Source organism: Salmo salar, chromosome 20 (genome assembly GCF_965601325.2).
Source record: "Salmo salar chromosome 20, fSalSal1, whole genome shotgun sequence".
Taxonomy (NCBI): Eukaryota; Metazoa; Chordata; class Actinopteri; order Salmoniformes; family Salmonidae; genus Salmo; species Salmo salar.
In genome coordinates, this window is record NC_138310.1 from 35107105 (window position 1) to 35122455 (window position 15351).

General features: G+C 41.0%; 1 protein-coding gene across 1 annotated transcript in view; it reads right to left on the reverse strand.

Moving 5' to 3' along the window:
- Positions 1-9785, reverse strand: part of LOC106580554 (substance-P receptor-like) — a 45751-nt gene extending 35966 nt beyond the window's left edge. Inside the window, exon 1 of the mRNA XM_082966394.1 lies at positions 9320-9785. Coding sequence (XP_082822520.1) covers positions 9320-9729 — 410 coding nt within the window. The 5' untranslated portion in view covers positions 9730-9785. The remainder of the gene's footprint in view (positions 1-9319) is intronic.
- Between the last annotated feature and the right edge of the window lie 5566 nt (positions 9786-15351).

Genomic DNA, 15351 nt, shown 5'->3' on the forward strand with positions numbered 1-15351 from the left:
AAACTTTCAAAGTTCTTGAAATTTTCCGGATTGACTGACCTTCTGGCATTAAAGTAATGATGGACTGTCGTTTCTCTTTACTTATTTGAGCTGTTTTTGCCATAATATGGAATTGGTCTTTTACCAAATAGGGCTATTTTCTGTATACCACCCCTACCTTGTCACAACACAACTGATTGGTTCAAACACTTAAGGAAAGAAAATCCACAAATGAACTTTTAACAAGGTACACCTGTTAATTGAAATGCATTCCAGGTGACTACCTCATGAAGCTGGTTGAGAGAATGGCAAGAGTGTTCAAAGCTGTCATCAAGGCAAAGGGTGGCTACTTTGAAGAATCTAAAATAAAAAATATATTTTGATTTGTTTAACACTTTTTTGCTTACTATATGATTCCATATGTGTTATTTCATAGTTTTGATGTCTTCACTATTATTCTACAATGTAGGAAATAGTAAAAAATAAAGAAAAATCCTTGAATGAGTCGGTGTGTCCAAACCTTTGACTGGTACTGTAAGTTATTATAAATGATTCCAAATAGTATTTCAACCCAGGTCTGTCTGGTGTTGCGTGGCTGGGTGCAGAGAGAGGAAATGCTGATTGATAGAGAGGGTTTATATTCCTTTCCGGAGACAGAAAAATTTAGCACCCCGTGTGTGTTATGTGAACGTGTCTCTGGACAGATCAGCTACAGACCTACAGTATATACAGGTATAGGATTTATTCATCTGCTCTTTAGTCACGTGTGTGGCTATGTGTTTGCAGTCCTCATTTTACATTTTTTATTTAAACCATTTTTTTTTTTTCATTGAGATAACATCTCTTTTCCAAGAGAGACCTGGTCCAATAGCAGCAGGGGGAAAGACGTTTCAAACAAAAAACGTACATACACTAACACAACATTAAACAAAACTATAAACACACATACAGTACAACAATTACATATTACGTAAAAAAACACAGAAGTCTTGACTAAAAAAACAGCTGTCCTAAGGACAATTACACTCTTCTATGATATATACATCGATCAAGTGTTTAAACTCCACCAACGAAAGTAGATCATCAAATTTTAAAATGTTCAGGAGAGAAATCCAGGACCACAGAGCTGGGTAACTTAAACTATTTCTGCCATGACCTGTACTAATTGTTGGTACTGTTAGAAGCAAATGAGAATGGGACCGTAATTTATATTTATTTACCGACCTGATTAAAAAAAGAACAGAGATAAAATTACATTTTACCCAATATGGCCCTATAAATCAGAGTATACCAGTGTTTAAGCCTACGCAAGGTCAATGACGACCGGCCCACAGTGCTGTAGAGATCACAATGATGTGTTAGATGTTTTTGATTTGTAATGAACCTGAGGGCTGCATGATACACTTAATTAATCAAGTGCTCTCAGGGGAGTGGTTGAGGCCTGCATATACAGTTGAAGTCAGAGGATTTCATACACCTTAGCCAAATACATTTAAACTCAGTTTCACAATTCCTGACACTTAATCCTCGTAAAAATTCCCTGTCTTAGGTCAGTTAGGATCACCACTTTATTTAAGAATGTGAAATGTCAGAATAACAGTAGAGAGAATGATTTATTTCAGATTTTCTTTCGTTCATCACATTCCCAGTGGGTCAGAAGTTTACATAGACTCAATTAGTATTTGGTAGCATTACCTAAAAATTGTTTAACTTGGGTCAAACGTTTTGGGTAGCCTTCCACAAGCTTCACACAATAAGTTGGGTGAATTTGGGCCATTCCTCCTGACAGAGCTGGTGTAACTAAATCAGGTTTGCAGGCCTCCTTGCTCGCACACAGTTTTTCAGTTCTGCCCACACATTTTCTATAGGATTGAGGTCAGGGCTTTGTGATGGCCACTCCAATACCTTGACTTTGTTGTCCTTAAGCCATTTTGCCACAACTTTGGAAGTATGCTTGGGGTCATTGTCCATTTGGAAGACCCATTTGCGACCAAGCTTTAACTTCTTGACTGATGTCTTGAGATGTTGCTTCAATATATCCACATCATTTTCCTCCCTCATGATGCCATCTATTTTGTGAAGTGCACTTGACCCTCCTGCAGCAAAGCACCCCCACAACATGATGCTGCCACCCCTTCACGGTTGGGATAGTGTTCTTCGGCTTGCAAGCCTCCCCCTTTTTCCTCCAAACATAACAATGGTCAGTATGGCTAAACAGTTATATATTTTTTTCATCAGACCAGAGGACATTTCTCCAAAAAGTATTTGTCCCCATGTGCCGTTGCAAACCATAGTCTGGCTTTTTTATGGCGGTTTTGGAGCAGTGGCTTCTTCCTTGCTGAGCGGCCTTTCAGGTTATGTCGATACAGGACTCCTTTTACTGTGGATATAGATACTTTCGTACGTGTTTCCTCCAGCATCTTCACAAGATCCTTTGCTGTTGTTCTGGGATTGATTTGCACTTTTCGCACCACAGTATGTTCATCTCTAGGAGACAGAATACAAGGTCTTGGCTGATTTCTTTTGATTTTCCTATGATGTCAAGCAAAGAGACATTGAGTTTGAAGGTAGGCCTTGAAATAAATCAACAGGTACACCTCCAATTGACTCAAATGATGTCAATTAGCCTATCAGAAACTTCTAAAGCCATGGCATAATTTTGGGGAATTTTCCAAGCTGTTTAAAGGCACAGTCAACTTATTGTATATAAACTTCTGACCCACTGGAATTGTAATACAGCAAATTCTAAGTGAAATAATCTGTCTGTAAATAATTGTTGGAAAAATTACTTGTGTCATGCACAAAGTAGATGTCCTAAACGACTTGCCAAAACTATGGTTTGTTAACAAGAAATTTGTGGAGTGGTTGAAAAACTAGTTTTAATGACTCCAACCTAAGTGTATGTAAACTTCTGACTTCAACTGTATATAGCATCACTAAAATCTAAAACCGCCAGTAATGTACATCGTACCAGCTCCTTCCGGGCCTCCAAAGAAAAACAAGCTTTATGCCGGTAATAAAAACCTATTCTCAGCTTGAGCTTCCTTATCAGGTTCTCTACATGAACAGCGAAGCTCAGCTTGTCATCCACCCACACACTCAAATATTTGTACACTTTGACTTGCTCATAGTATGTCCAGCCAATGTAGCAATTACATGATTAGTAACATGCCTGGCATTTGAAAATACCATGCCTTTTGTTTTACCCAAATTTAGAACCAGCTTTAAATCATACAGATTATGTTGTATGATGTTAAATGCTCTTTGGGCATTTTCAAAAGCTAAAGATAAACTACTACCACTTGAATAAATAACAGTATCATCTGCATAAAAATTAACATCTGCTGTTTCAATAAGATCCCCAATGTTGTTGATATACAAAATGAATAACAGTGGGCCCAAAATAGAACCTTGCGGAACACCTGAGCATACCTCTATGGACTCAGATTTACAACCATCCGCCATTACACATTGTGTACGATTTGATAGGTAATTTATAAACCAATCTAGAGCCTGACCAGTAATTCCCCAACATTTTAACCTTTGCACTAACACAGCTTTGTCCACAGTGTCAAATGCCTTTGACAAATCAATAAAGACAGACACACAATGTAACTTCTTGTCAAGAGCACAGTGGATGTCATTTAAAACCTTCAATGTTGCTGAAACAGTGCTGTGGCCAAACCTAAAACCTGATTGCATTCCATTTAAGATGTTATTTTCTTGGAAGTAGGCCTTTAGCTGCCTACTAACTAAGGACTCCAGCACCTTTGACAATTCAGACAATCTTGATGTGGGTCGATTGTTGTCAAGTAGCGAAGGATCTCCACCTTTCAGGAGAGGCAGTATAAAAGCAGATTTCCATAACTTGTGGATTTACTTAACATCAAGCATAAGGTTAAAAATACATGTTAAGGGGGGAGCAATGATGTCTGCAGCTAGGTGTAGGAAGCTGGGGTTTAGTTCATCAGGGCCAGGGGATTTTTTCCTATCAATTTCTTTCAGGGCTTTACGCACTTTTGAAACAGAGAAGGATGAAAATGAGAACCTGGTGAAGGAGTGAGTGCACAGGGGTGTCAGGTAAATTGATAGGGGGCTCAATTATACCTTTGACCTTTTCAAAAATACTCCCTGCATCTAAAAAATGCTGATTCAAGGCTTTCAGAATGGAGGTTCTCCCATTTACAATCTGTAATTTGCAAAAATACCAGAAGCATTAAAATAATGAGGAGTATTGTTTAAGATCAAATCAATCAAAGAGGATTTCAGAGGATATTTTATATTCAACCTAGTTACACTGTTGACAATCTGAGTGAGATTATATGTATTGCATAGAATTTTGAGTTGATCAGAGCTAGATGTTAACCAGTCCTGATTCAGATCACCCATCAGGACAAACTCAGAATTGACATTCTGTGATAACAATTCGAAAATACAATCCAGAGAGCCAACAGTAGCAGATGGAGGTCTATAACAACAAGATACAACAATATGTAAAGATGAGCCAAGGTTTAGGTTCAAAGACAGATATTTAAATTGCTTAGGTATAGTAACAGAAGTCAGAACAACCACCGAAAACTTTTCTTTTACGTATAGAGCAACACCACCACCCTTAGATTTGCGATCTGTACGAAAAACATTGTAACCATTTCTGCCAATATTTTTGTCTGTAAAAGATTTTTTGAGCCAGGTTTCAGAAAGCATAAATACATCAGGGTCAGCAGTTTTTATCCATATATTCACAAAATCAAGCTTCGGGCAGAAGACTTCTTACATTCATATGCAAAAACTGCAGGCCACTCTGACTACTTAAAACCTCTTGGGGCTAGGTGGGACGCTAGCGTGCCACCCGTGGTGCACTCCATCAACAGCAGGTGCATTTCAAGAGCGGCAAATTTGAATCCAAATAAATGTCAAAATTCAAATTTTTCAAAAATACAACTATGTTACACCATTTGAAAGATAAACATCTCCTTAATCTAACCACGTTTTACGATTTCAAAAAGGTTTTACGGCGAAAGCATAAATTTAGAGTATGTTAGGACAGTACATTTACAAGAGTTGTGTGTAATGTTTTGTCAAGTCAAAGACAGGGTCACCAAAACCATAAAACCAGCTAAAATGATGCACTAACCTTTTACAATCTCCATCAGATGACACTCCTAGGACATTATGTTAGACAATGCATGCATTTTTAGTTCTATCAAGTTCATATTTATATACAAAAACAGCGTTTTACTATGGCATTGATGTTGAGGAAATCGTTTCCCTCCAATAACCGGCAGTCAAGTCAGCGTCAGAAATTAAATAATTAAAATTAGAAAACATTGGTAAAATATTATATTGTCATTTAAAGAATTATAGATTTACATCTCTTGAACGCAATCAACTTGCCAGATTTAAAAATAACCTTACTGGGAAATCACACTTTGCAATAATCTGAGCACTGCGCCCAGAAAAATACGCGTTGCGATACAGACTAGACGTCATGTTGGGGAGATCTAAAATCGAAAATACTATGTAAATAATCCATTACCTTTGATTCTCTTCATCAGATGTCACTTCCAGGTATCACAGGTCCATAACGAATGTAGTTTTGTTCAAAAAAGCTCATCATTTATGTCCAAAAATCTCCGTCTCGTTAGCACATGATGTAAGCCAGCCGGACTTCTCGTCATGAACGAGGGGAAAAAATATATTTCCGTTCGTTCAAACATGTCAAACGTTGTATAGCATAAATCATTAGGGCCTTTTTTAACCAGAACATGAATAATATTCAAGGTGGACGAATGCATACTCTTTTATAACGTATTGGAACGAGGGTACCCAACATGAAGTAGCGCGCCAGGTGTCTAATGGGACATCACCGTTCCATGGCTCTTGTTCGGTCAGATCTCCCTCCAGAAGACTCAAAACACTTTGTAAAGGCTGGTGACATCTAGTGGAAGCAATAGGAAGTGCCAAAATATTCCTAAACCCCTGTGTTTTTCAATGGGATAGGTTTAAAGTCAATACAACACATCAGGTATCCACTTCCTGTCAGAAAATGTCTCAGGGTTTTGCCTGCCAAATGAGTTCTGTTATACTCACAGACACCATTCAAACAGTTTTGGAAACTTTAGAGTGTTTTCTATCCATATATAATAAGTATATGCATATTCTAGTTACTGGGTAGGATTAGTAACCAGATTAAATCGGGTACATTTTTTTTATCCAGACGTGCAAATGCTGCCCCCTAGACCCAACAGGTTAATTCGGCAGGGGTAAGAATGTCAGGACCTGGGTTAGATTGCACATTTCCAGACAATAGAAGCAGCAAGATAATGGCTAGATCGGGGGTTACAACATTTGGATTTACAGACAGCACTTGAATGAGAATCCATAGTCACCAGAGTCTTTAACACCACATATTTCAGGAGATGTGTAAAGTCCAGAGACATGGTTAAGTACCAAGAGAACAGTCCTGACATGTGAGCGCAAGAGTCTGCTTTCTCCCATATTGTTTGGGAGAAATGTGCATAGTTCTCATGTGTATTTACGGAGCAAGCGTGTGGTTTCTCGCAAAACTTGAGGGAGAAACAGTCATATATTTCCTCAATCACAGAGCAACGGGCTGTAAAAGTATCGCCAACATTGTAAAAGCCAAGGGTAGACAACAGAAAAATGAACAACAGCAACATGTTAGTCTATTGCCCTAAGGGTCACTAAACAAGTAGTCCAACCGCAGATCAATAAAAAAAGGCAGCGATCATATGGTCCACCAGGGTCTGGTCTGGAGGTAGCACTGCCGCATTGACCCCAGACTTTATACGTTTGACCCCCAGCACTGGGGGTTCATTCCCCGCATACTCCTTACTTGTCTGCATTCACTTCCCTCTAACTCTCCCTATGTCATTCCTTCAAATGAACACATACAGAATGCTATTGTCCTTTTCTATATAAAGCAATCAGATGAAGATGGGTGAGAAAGATACAGATTCAGTGATTTGCCAAATCATGGTGACATCCCCTGAGAGTCAGGCTGAAATGAGTGGAAAGTGAATGAAGAATCACGGACACAGTAGTCTGACTGCCACAGCAGATGGTACGATTGGGTTAACATGCCATTTAATGTGCTTTGCAGTGCCAACGCTGCAAAGCATGGGCCTACCCTATGTTCACATAGACACGCACACACACACACGTACACACACACGTGCACACACACACAGTATCACACACACATGCTCTCTCATGCAAATACATACACACACATCGTCACCCCCCACGACTGTCAGTAAAGCATTGTTTTATTCCTCTGCCCGTTTTTAGGGTTGTTGTTGACACTTGGAAAACTGTTTTCTTCTGAGAACTCTAAAAAAGGTGGCAGGGCTTGTCAGTGTGTTTTGGTTTGGCAGGCTGAGGATCTGACTGTGTGTACATACTTATCAGGGTGTCTTCACTGGGAGACTGAGAGTCAGACAGCATTTTTGAATTTTGCAACACTGAATGTTTTAGCACCCACCACAAGCTGCTGGGGATATTATCCATCGTCGACACACACCCATGCAGATATACTCAGACAAGCAGACGCATGCACTGACAAACAGACACAAATACACACAAATGCATGCACACACACACACATTGACAGACGGAGGGAGGAGGTAACAGAGACGCTACTTGATAGACCTTACCAGTTACGTTTTGCATACAGGAGTGCATACATGATCACTGGCTCATTGAGTATGTAAAGATAATGTGTTCATGAAGAGACAGGATTCATTAGGCAAGTTAATTACAGTACGTGGTTGAATAATGATGAATGGAGAGCTGACTACTAGCTTAACCCTGTGTGTATAGTATTGCTCTGCTCACAAGCAGTGTGTGTGTGTGTGGGGGGGGGGGGGGGTTGCTCAAAAGTAGTGCACTACATAGGGAATAGGGTGCCATTTTGGCCAACATTGGGGGTAAATTCAGATCAGTGTGTTTTTGGAGCGTGTCTCTCTGTGACCTTTCAGCACCGGACATGGAGCCTGCTCTCCCTACTCCAATTCCTCTCAGGGGTCATTTCATTTTAAAACACTGCAAAGGTCAAGTTCATGCAGACTCTGCTGGTAGAAAAGCAGAGATATGCAGGCATTACAGACTATTACTGCTGGAGAACTAAGTCAGAGGACAAATCAGACAGCAGCATTGACATGAGAAGTGTTTTATCTCACAAACAGAAATGGAATTATAGCAGCCATGTGAGGGGTGAGTCTGTTTAAAAACAAAAGCCTGGAGATAAACAAAACAGTGAGGTCACACACACATGCACACATATACACACACACACATACACACACACACACACACACACACACACACACACACACACACACACACACACACACACACACACACACACACACACACACACACACACCTGCATGCACACACACACACACACACACACACACACACACACACACACACACACACACACACACACACACACACACACACACACACACACACACACACACACACACACACACACACACACCTGCATGCACACACACACACACAAAACAGTGAGGTCACACACACATGCACACATATACACTCGCACACACACACACACACACACACACACACACACACACACACACACACACACACACACACACACACACACACACACACACACACACACACACACACACACACACACACACACACACCTGCATGCACACACACACAGCTGTTTTTTTGTCCAGCCTCATGGGGGAATGAAGCCATCAGATTTATGAATATGGTGTTGCTATAGGTTGACAAATGACTACTACACCTGACCACCATACATTAATTATACTAATAACATACCACAGCCTCTGTCACCTCACATCAATACATAGCATGAACACATCTACTACATACATTATTATTAACATCAATTATCTACAGAAGTTGCTGATAGACATACCCTAAATAACCGTTGGAATTGCAGTGCACAAATGAAATATATATTGATTGGTTGGTTTGATCGATTTGATGAAGGATGTAGTAGTAGCGGCAGTAGCATCCCTCCAGAACCCATTTTGTATAATACATTACTAGCTATATAACATGTCTATGTAACCTATGTACAAATGTTATTGTCGTAATCCTAATATGTTATAACATAGTTATTAGGCTACTACTAACTTGGTGACTGGATTCAAGTGCTTTATTATTATTATTAAAGTGCATTTTTGTTCTGTTTGACTTATTGTCACCATAAACATACATTCTAGACTTTGGATTAAATTCACATTTGTTAGATCAGTGTGAAACATGAGAAGCTGCGCATTGAAACGTTTCCCCAAACAGAACTCACCTGTCCACCGCTATCGCAGTCATAGAGTATATACTAGCGAAGACAGCAGCGACGGGGAAGAAGTTGTGAAAGCGGCAGTACATCAGCCCGAAGTACCACTCGTTGTGCACGGAATAGATGAAGTTGATAACGGTGTTGAAGGCAGACATAGACGCTTCAGCAAACGCGAGGTTCAACAGAAAATAGTTGGTCACAGTTCGCATTCGTTTATGCGCCATAATAATCCATATTACTACGACGTTCCCCACCAGAGACACAGTAACCATGCAACTGTAGGCGAATGCCCATAGCACAATTCTCCAAACGGGTTGCACAAACTGGTTCCAGTCCTGATCAGTTCCATTGACCCCTGAAAAGTTGGTCCAATTGCTTGGCAATTGTAAATCAGTTGTGATGAACAAGGGGTCCATTTTTTTGGTGTTCTGCTGGTGACAATAATATAATTAGTCCATGCAACACTTATGAAATGTACACTAATCAACCAGTTACTGATTGAGTAAATGGTAACAAATCATCTTGGAGAATGCTTTCAATTTGAACTTTCTTCGTCATTGTCATCCTGACGAATTTGGCACCCCTAAATTAGACTGGTAACATGATGCAATGATCACTGAAGAAGCAGCTCACACACAGAAAATTTAGAATAACCCGCAGTTATTAAAAATGTAATTTGGATAAGAAAATGAATGTGTATTTAAGTTGACTCCACTCCGCGTAAAATGTAGGTGTTCCTTGGTACATGGCGTTCAACGGAGCACCCCTTCTCCACCGCAGCAAAAAGACACAGGACGTGAAAGGAGCTGTTCTTAGACTTGACTCCACTCTCCAGCGCTCTTGAGGTTCTCTCTCTCTCTCTCTCTCTCTCTCTCTCTCTCTCTCTCTCTCTCTCGCTGCCAAAAAAATTGGAAAAGGAGAAAGAGAGGGTTAGATTAGAGAGAGACTAAAATGAATGTTTCTCTCTTTTCCTTTCCCCAAATTGGTGTGAAAAGTGTAGAAGATATTTATACTGAGGTGAACAGCTTTGTGATATGTTTTGTTGGTTTTAGAAGCCTCTGAAAACGTACCTGATGGGCTTCTATTGCATGCGCCATAAGGGGATAGATAGAGTACTATGTCAAGCATAACTGAAATCAGGTCCTGAAACCTGAAAGAGCAGGGAAATTAATTTTAAGTCAGTTATCACAACTGACTGTCTGACACGTTCCTGCTCACTCTCCATCTGGTGGCCTTTTCTGCCTCAACCACCCAATGCTCTGTAGCTAAATTACTGAATGAATGTTGTACCCAAGGAATTGGGGCAGATCGACAATCAGTCAATGTGCTTGAGTAACACAGAGAGCGAGAGAGACAGAGAGAGAGGGAGAGAGAGAGAGAGAGAGAGAGAGAGATAGCTTCCTAGAGGCCCAAAGATACATTGTTCTGTGTCATTTTCTGTGTCTGAATGTCTAAGTGACTGGTTAGAGCCAGTTTGCGCTGTTCTGTGAAGGGATCAGAATACAGCGTTGTACAAGATCTTCAGTTTCTTGGCAATTTCTCACATGGAATAGCCTTCATTTCTCAGAACAAGAATAGACTGACGAGTTTCAAAGGAAAGTTATTTGTTTCTGGCCATTTTGAGCCTGTAATCGAACCCACAAATGCTGATGCTCAAGATACAGGTATATCTCACTTGTCACCCCCAAAGCCAATTCCTCCTTTGGCCGCCTCTCCTTCCAGTTCTCTGCTGCCAATGACTGGAACGAACTAAAAAATCTCTGAAACTGGAAACACTTATCTCCCTTACTAGCTTTAAGAACCAGCTGTCAGAGCAGCTCACAGATCACTGCACCTGTACATAGCCCATCTATAAATAGCCCAAACAACTACCTCTTCCCCTACTGTATTTATTAATTTATTTATTTTGCTCCTTTGCACCCCAGTATTTCTACTTTGCACACTCATCTACTGTCAAATCTACCATTCCAGTGTTTTAATTGCTATATTGTATTTACTTCGCCACCATGGCCTATTTATTGCCTTTACCTCCCTTATCTCACCTCATTTGCTCACATTGTATATAGACTTATTTTTCTACTGTATTATTGACTGTATGTTTGTTTTACTCCATGTGTAACACTGTGTTGTTATATGTGTCGAACTGCTTTGCTTTATCTTGGCCAGGTCGCAGTTGTAAATGAGAACTTGTTCTCAGCTTGCCTACCTGGTTAAATGTGAAATAAATAAAAATAAATAAATACTCAACTAGTCTAAAGAAGGCCAGTTTTATTGCTTCTTTAATCAGATCAACAGTTTTCAGCTGTGCTAACATAATTGAAAAAGGGTTTTTCTAATGATCAATTAGCCTTTTAAAATGATAAACTTGGATTAGCTAACAGAATGTGCCATTGGAACACAGGAGTGATGGTTGCTGATAATGGACCTCTATATGCCCATGTAGATATTCCCTTAAAAATCAGTCGTTTCCATCTACAATAGTCATTTACAACATAAACAATGTCTACACTGTATTTATGATCAATTTGATGTGATTTCAATGGACCAAAAAAATTGCTTTTCTTTCAAAAACAAGGACATTTCTAAATGACCCCAAACTTTTAACGGTAGTGTATGTAGTAATACGCTTTTACAAGGACATTGCATTTTATAAGGTCATTGCTCGCCTCAGTCACAGGCTTTCACATGACGTGAGCTCAGCCTGGGAGCCGAGGCTACGGCATTGCAGTTCTTGGAAAATCCTCTGTAGAATTGAGAAAAGACCACACAATGGTAGCCTGTCATAATACTACTAGCATCATATACTGTAGTAATCCCATCACTGAAAATAATGGAGGTTGATTCATGTGTCTTACTTCAATCTATCAATCAAATGTATTTATAAAGCCCTTCTTACATCAGCTGATGTCACAAAGTGCTGTACAGAAGCCCAGTTTAAAATCCCGATCAGCAAGCAATGCAGGTGTAGAAGCACGGTGGCTAGGAAAAACTCAGTAGAAAGGCCAGAACCTAGGAAGAAACCTAGAGAGGAACCCGGCTGTGAGGGGTGGCCAGTCCTCTTCTGGCTGTGCCGGGTGGAGATTATAACAGAACATGGCCAATATGTTCAAATGTTCATAGATGACCAGCAGGGTCAAATAATAATAATCACAGTGATTGTCGAGGGTGCAACAGGTCAGCACCTCAGGAGTAAATGTCAGTTGGCTTTTCATAGCCGATCATTCAGAGTATCTCTACCGCTCCTGCTGTCTCTAGAGAGTTGAAAGCAGCAGGTCTGGGACAGGTAGAACATCCGGTGAACATGTTAGGGTTCCATAGCTGCAGGCAGAACAGTTGAAACTGGAGCAGCAGCACGGCCAGGTGGACTGGGGACAGCAAGGAGTCATCAGGCCAGGTAGTCCTGAGGCATGGTCCTAGGGCTCAGGTCCTCCGAGAGAGAGAAAGAAAGAGAGAAAGAGAGAAAGAAATACTCCAGATATAACAGACTGACCCTAGCCCCCTGACACATAAAAACTACTGCAGCATAAATACTGGAGGCTGAGACAGTAGGGGTCGGGAGACACTGTGGCCCCATCCGACGACACCCCCGGATAGGGCCAAACAGGAAGGATATAACCCACCCACTTTGCCAAAGCACAGCCCCCACACCACTAGAGGGATATCTTCAACCACCAACTTACCATCCTGAGACAAGGCCGAGTATAGCCCACAAAGATCTCCCCCACGGCACAACCCAAGGGGGGGCGTCAACACGGATGAATGTGTAATGTACCTATAACAATTGAGAAGAAGAATTTAAAATATTATTCCACATAGAGAAACCATTGACATTCCTGACAGCATAGTGGTAACATCATTATGTGTGCACTTATACAGTAGGACCAACACAGTTATAAAATCACTAAACAGTTGGAAGCCCTTGCAATGAGGACTGTCTATTGATTATCATCCAAAGGATTGTTTAAAAGCTCACAAGTGCAGAGGATGCTACTGTGTAACTACTGTACAGATGTATGATCTTAAATTGAGCCAGTTACAGTAGCAAATTATCCTAGAGCAACAGGAAATTATCATTATTATGTGGATTGTAATTCATGGAAAGTTTTGCAGGGGTCGGTAGATTTTTGGTAAGGGAAAATCAAGTCTAGATTTCAAAGTGGAAATTACAAACTTCAGAAGCCTGTCACACCCTGATCTGTTTAACCTGTCTTTGTGATTGTCTCCACCCCCTTCCAGGTATCGCCTATCTTCCCCATTATCCCCTGTGTATTTATACCTGTGGTTTCTGTTCGTCTGTTGCCAGTTCGTCTTTGTCAAGACAACCAGCGTTTTTGCCTCAGCTCCTGTTTTTTCCAGTCTCTCTTTTTCTCGCCCACCTGGTTTTGCCCCTTGCCTGTCCTGACCCTGAGCCTGCCTGCCGACCTGGTACCGTTTCCCAACCTCTGGTTTACTGACCCTTGCCTGCCTTGACCTGTCTATTGCCTGCCCCTGTTGGAATATTAAACCATTGTTAATTCGACTTTGTCTGCATCTGGCTCTTACCTTCATACCTGCCTTTTAAAACCGCAAATACAATATAAGTTTTAAATGTCCTGCATTGCAGAAGAGTTCTCCTGCAACAGGGTGGTCAAATGAAGATCCTACATCTGTACCTCCATACAGAACAGTATGTCATTATCTTGGATAACAGTAGGTTTCATCATAATGTGAGCTCCTATTACTGTAAACGTTATCTCTAAGAGCTACGTAATCATCTATTATTTGAGAGAAAATATGGAATTCATCTAACTACTAGCTACAGTGGGGGAAAAAAAGTATTTGATCCCCTGCTGATTTTGTATGTTTGCCAACTTACAAAGAAATGATCAGTCTATCATTTTAATGGTAGGTTTAAATGAACAGTGAGAGACAGAATAACAACAAAAAAATCCAGAAAAATGCATGTCAAAAATGTTATAAAATGATTTGCATTTTAATGAGGGAAATAAGTATTTGACCCCTCTGCAAAACATGACTTAGTACTTGGTGGCAAAAGCCTTGTTGGCAATCACAGAGGTCAGATGTTTCTTGTAGTTGGCCACCAGGTTTGCACACATATCAGGAGGGATTTTGTCCCACTCCTCTTTGCAGATCTTCTCCAAGTCATTAAGGTTTCAAGGCTGATGTTTGGCAACTCGAACCTTCAGCTCCCTCCACAGATTTTCTATGGGATTAAGGTCTGGAGACTGGCTAGGCCACTCCAGGACCTTAATGTGCTTCTTCTTGAGCCACTCCTTTGTTGCCTTGGCCGTGTGTTTTGGGTCATTGTCATGATGGAATACCCATCCACGACCCATTTTCAATGCCCTGGCTGAGGGAAGGAGGTTCTCACCCAAGATTTGACAGTACATGGCCCCGTCAAATGATGCGGTGAAGTTGTCCTGTCCCCATAGCAGAAAAACACCCCCAAAGCATAATGTTTCCACCTCCATGTTTGACGGTGGAGATGGTGTTCTTGGGGTCATAGGCAGCATTCCTTCTCCTCCAAACACAGCAAGTTGAGTTGATGCCAAAGAGCTCCATTTTGGTCTCATCTGACCACAACACTTTCACCAGTTGTCCTCTGAAGTATTCAGATGTTCATTGGCAAACTTCAGACGGGCATGTATATGTATTCTTGAGCAGGGGGACCTTGCGGGCGCTGCAGGATTTCATTCCTTCACGGCGTAGTGTGTTACCAATTGTTTTCTTGGTGACTATGGTCCCAGCTGCCTTGAGAACATTGACAAGATCCTCCCGTGTAGTTCTGGGCTGATTCCTCACCGTTCTCATGCTCATTGCAACTCCACGAGGTGAGATCTTGCATGGAGCCCCAGGCCGAGGGATATTGACAGTTCTTTTGTGTTTCTTCCATTTGCGAATAATCGCACGAAATGTTGTCACCTTCTCACCAAGCTGCTTGGCGATGGTCTTGCAGCCCATTCCAGCCTTGTGTAGGTCTACAATCTTGTCCCTGACATCCTTGGAGAGCTCTTTGGTCTTGGTCATGGTGGAGAGTT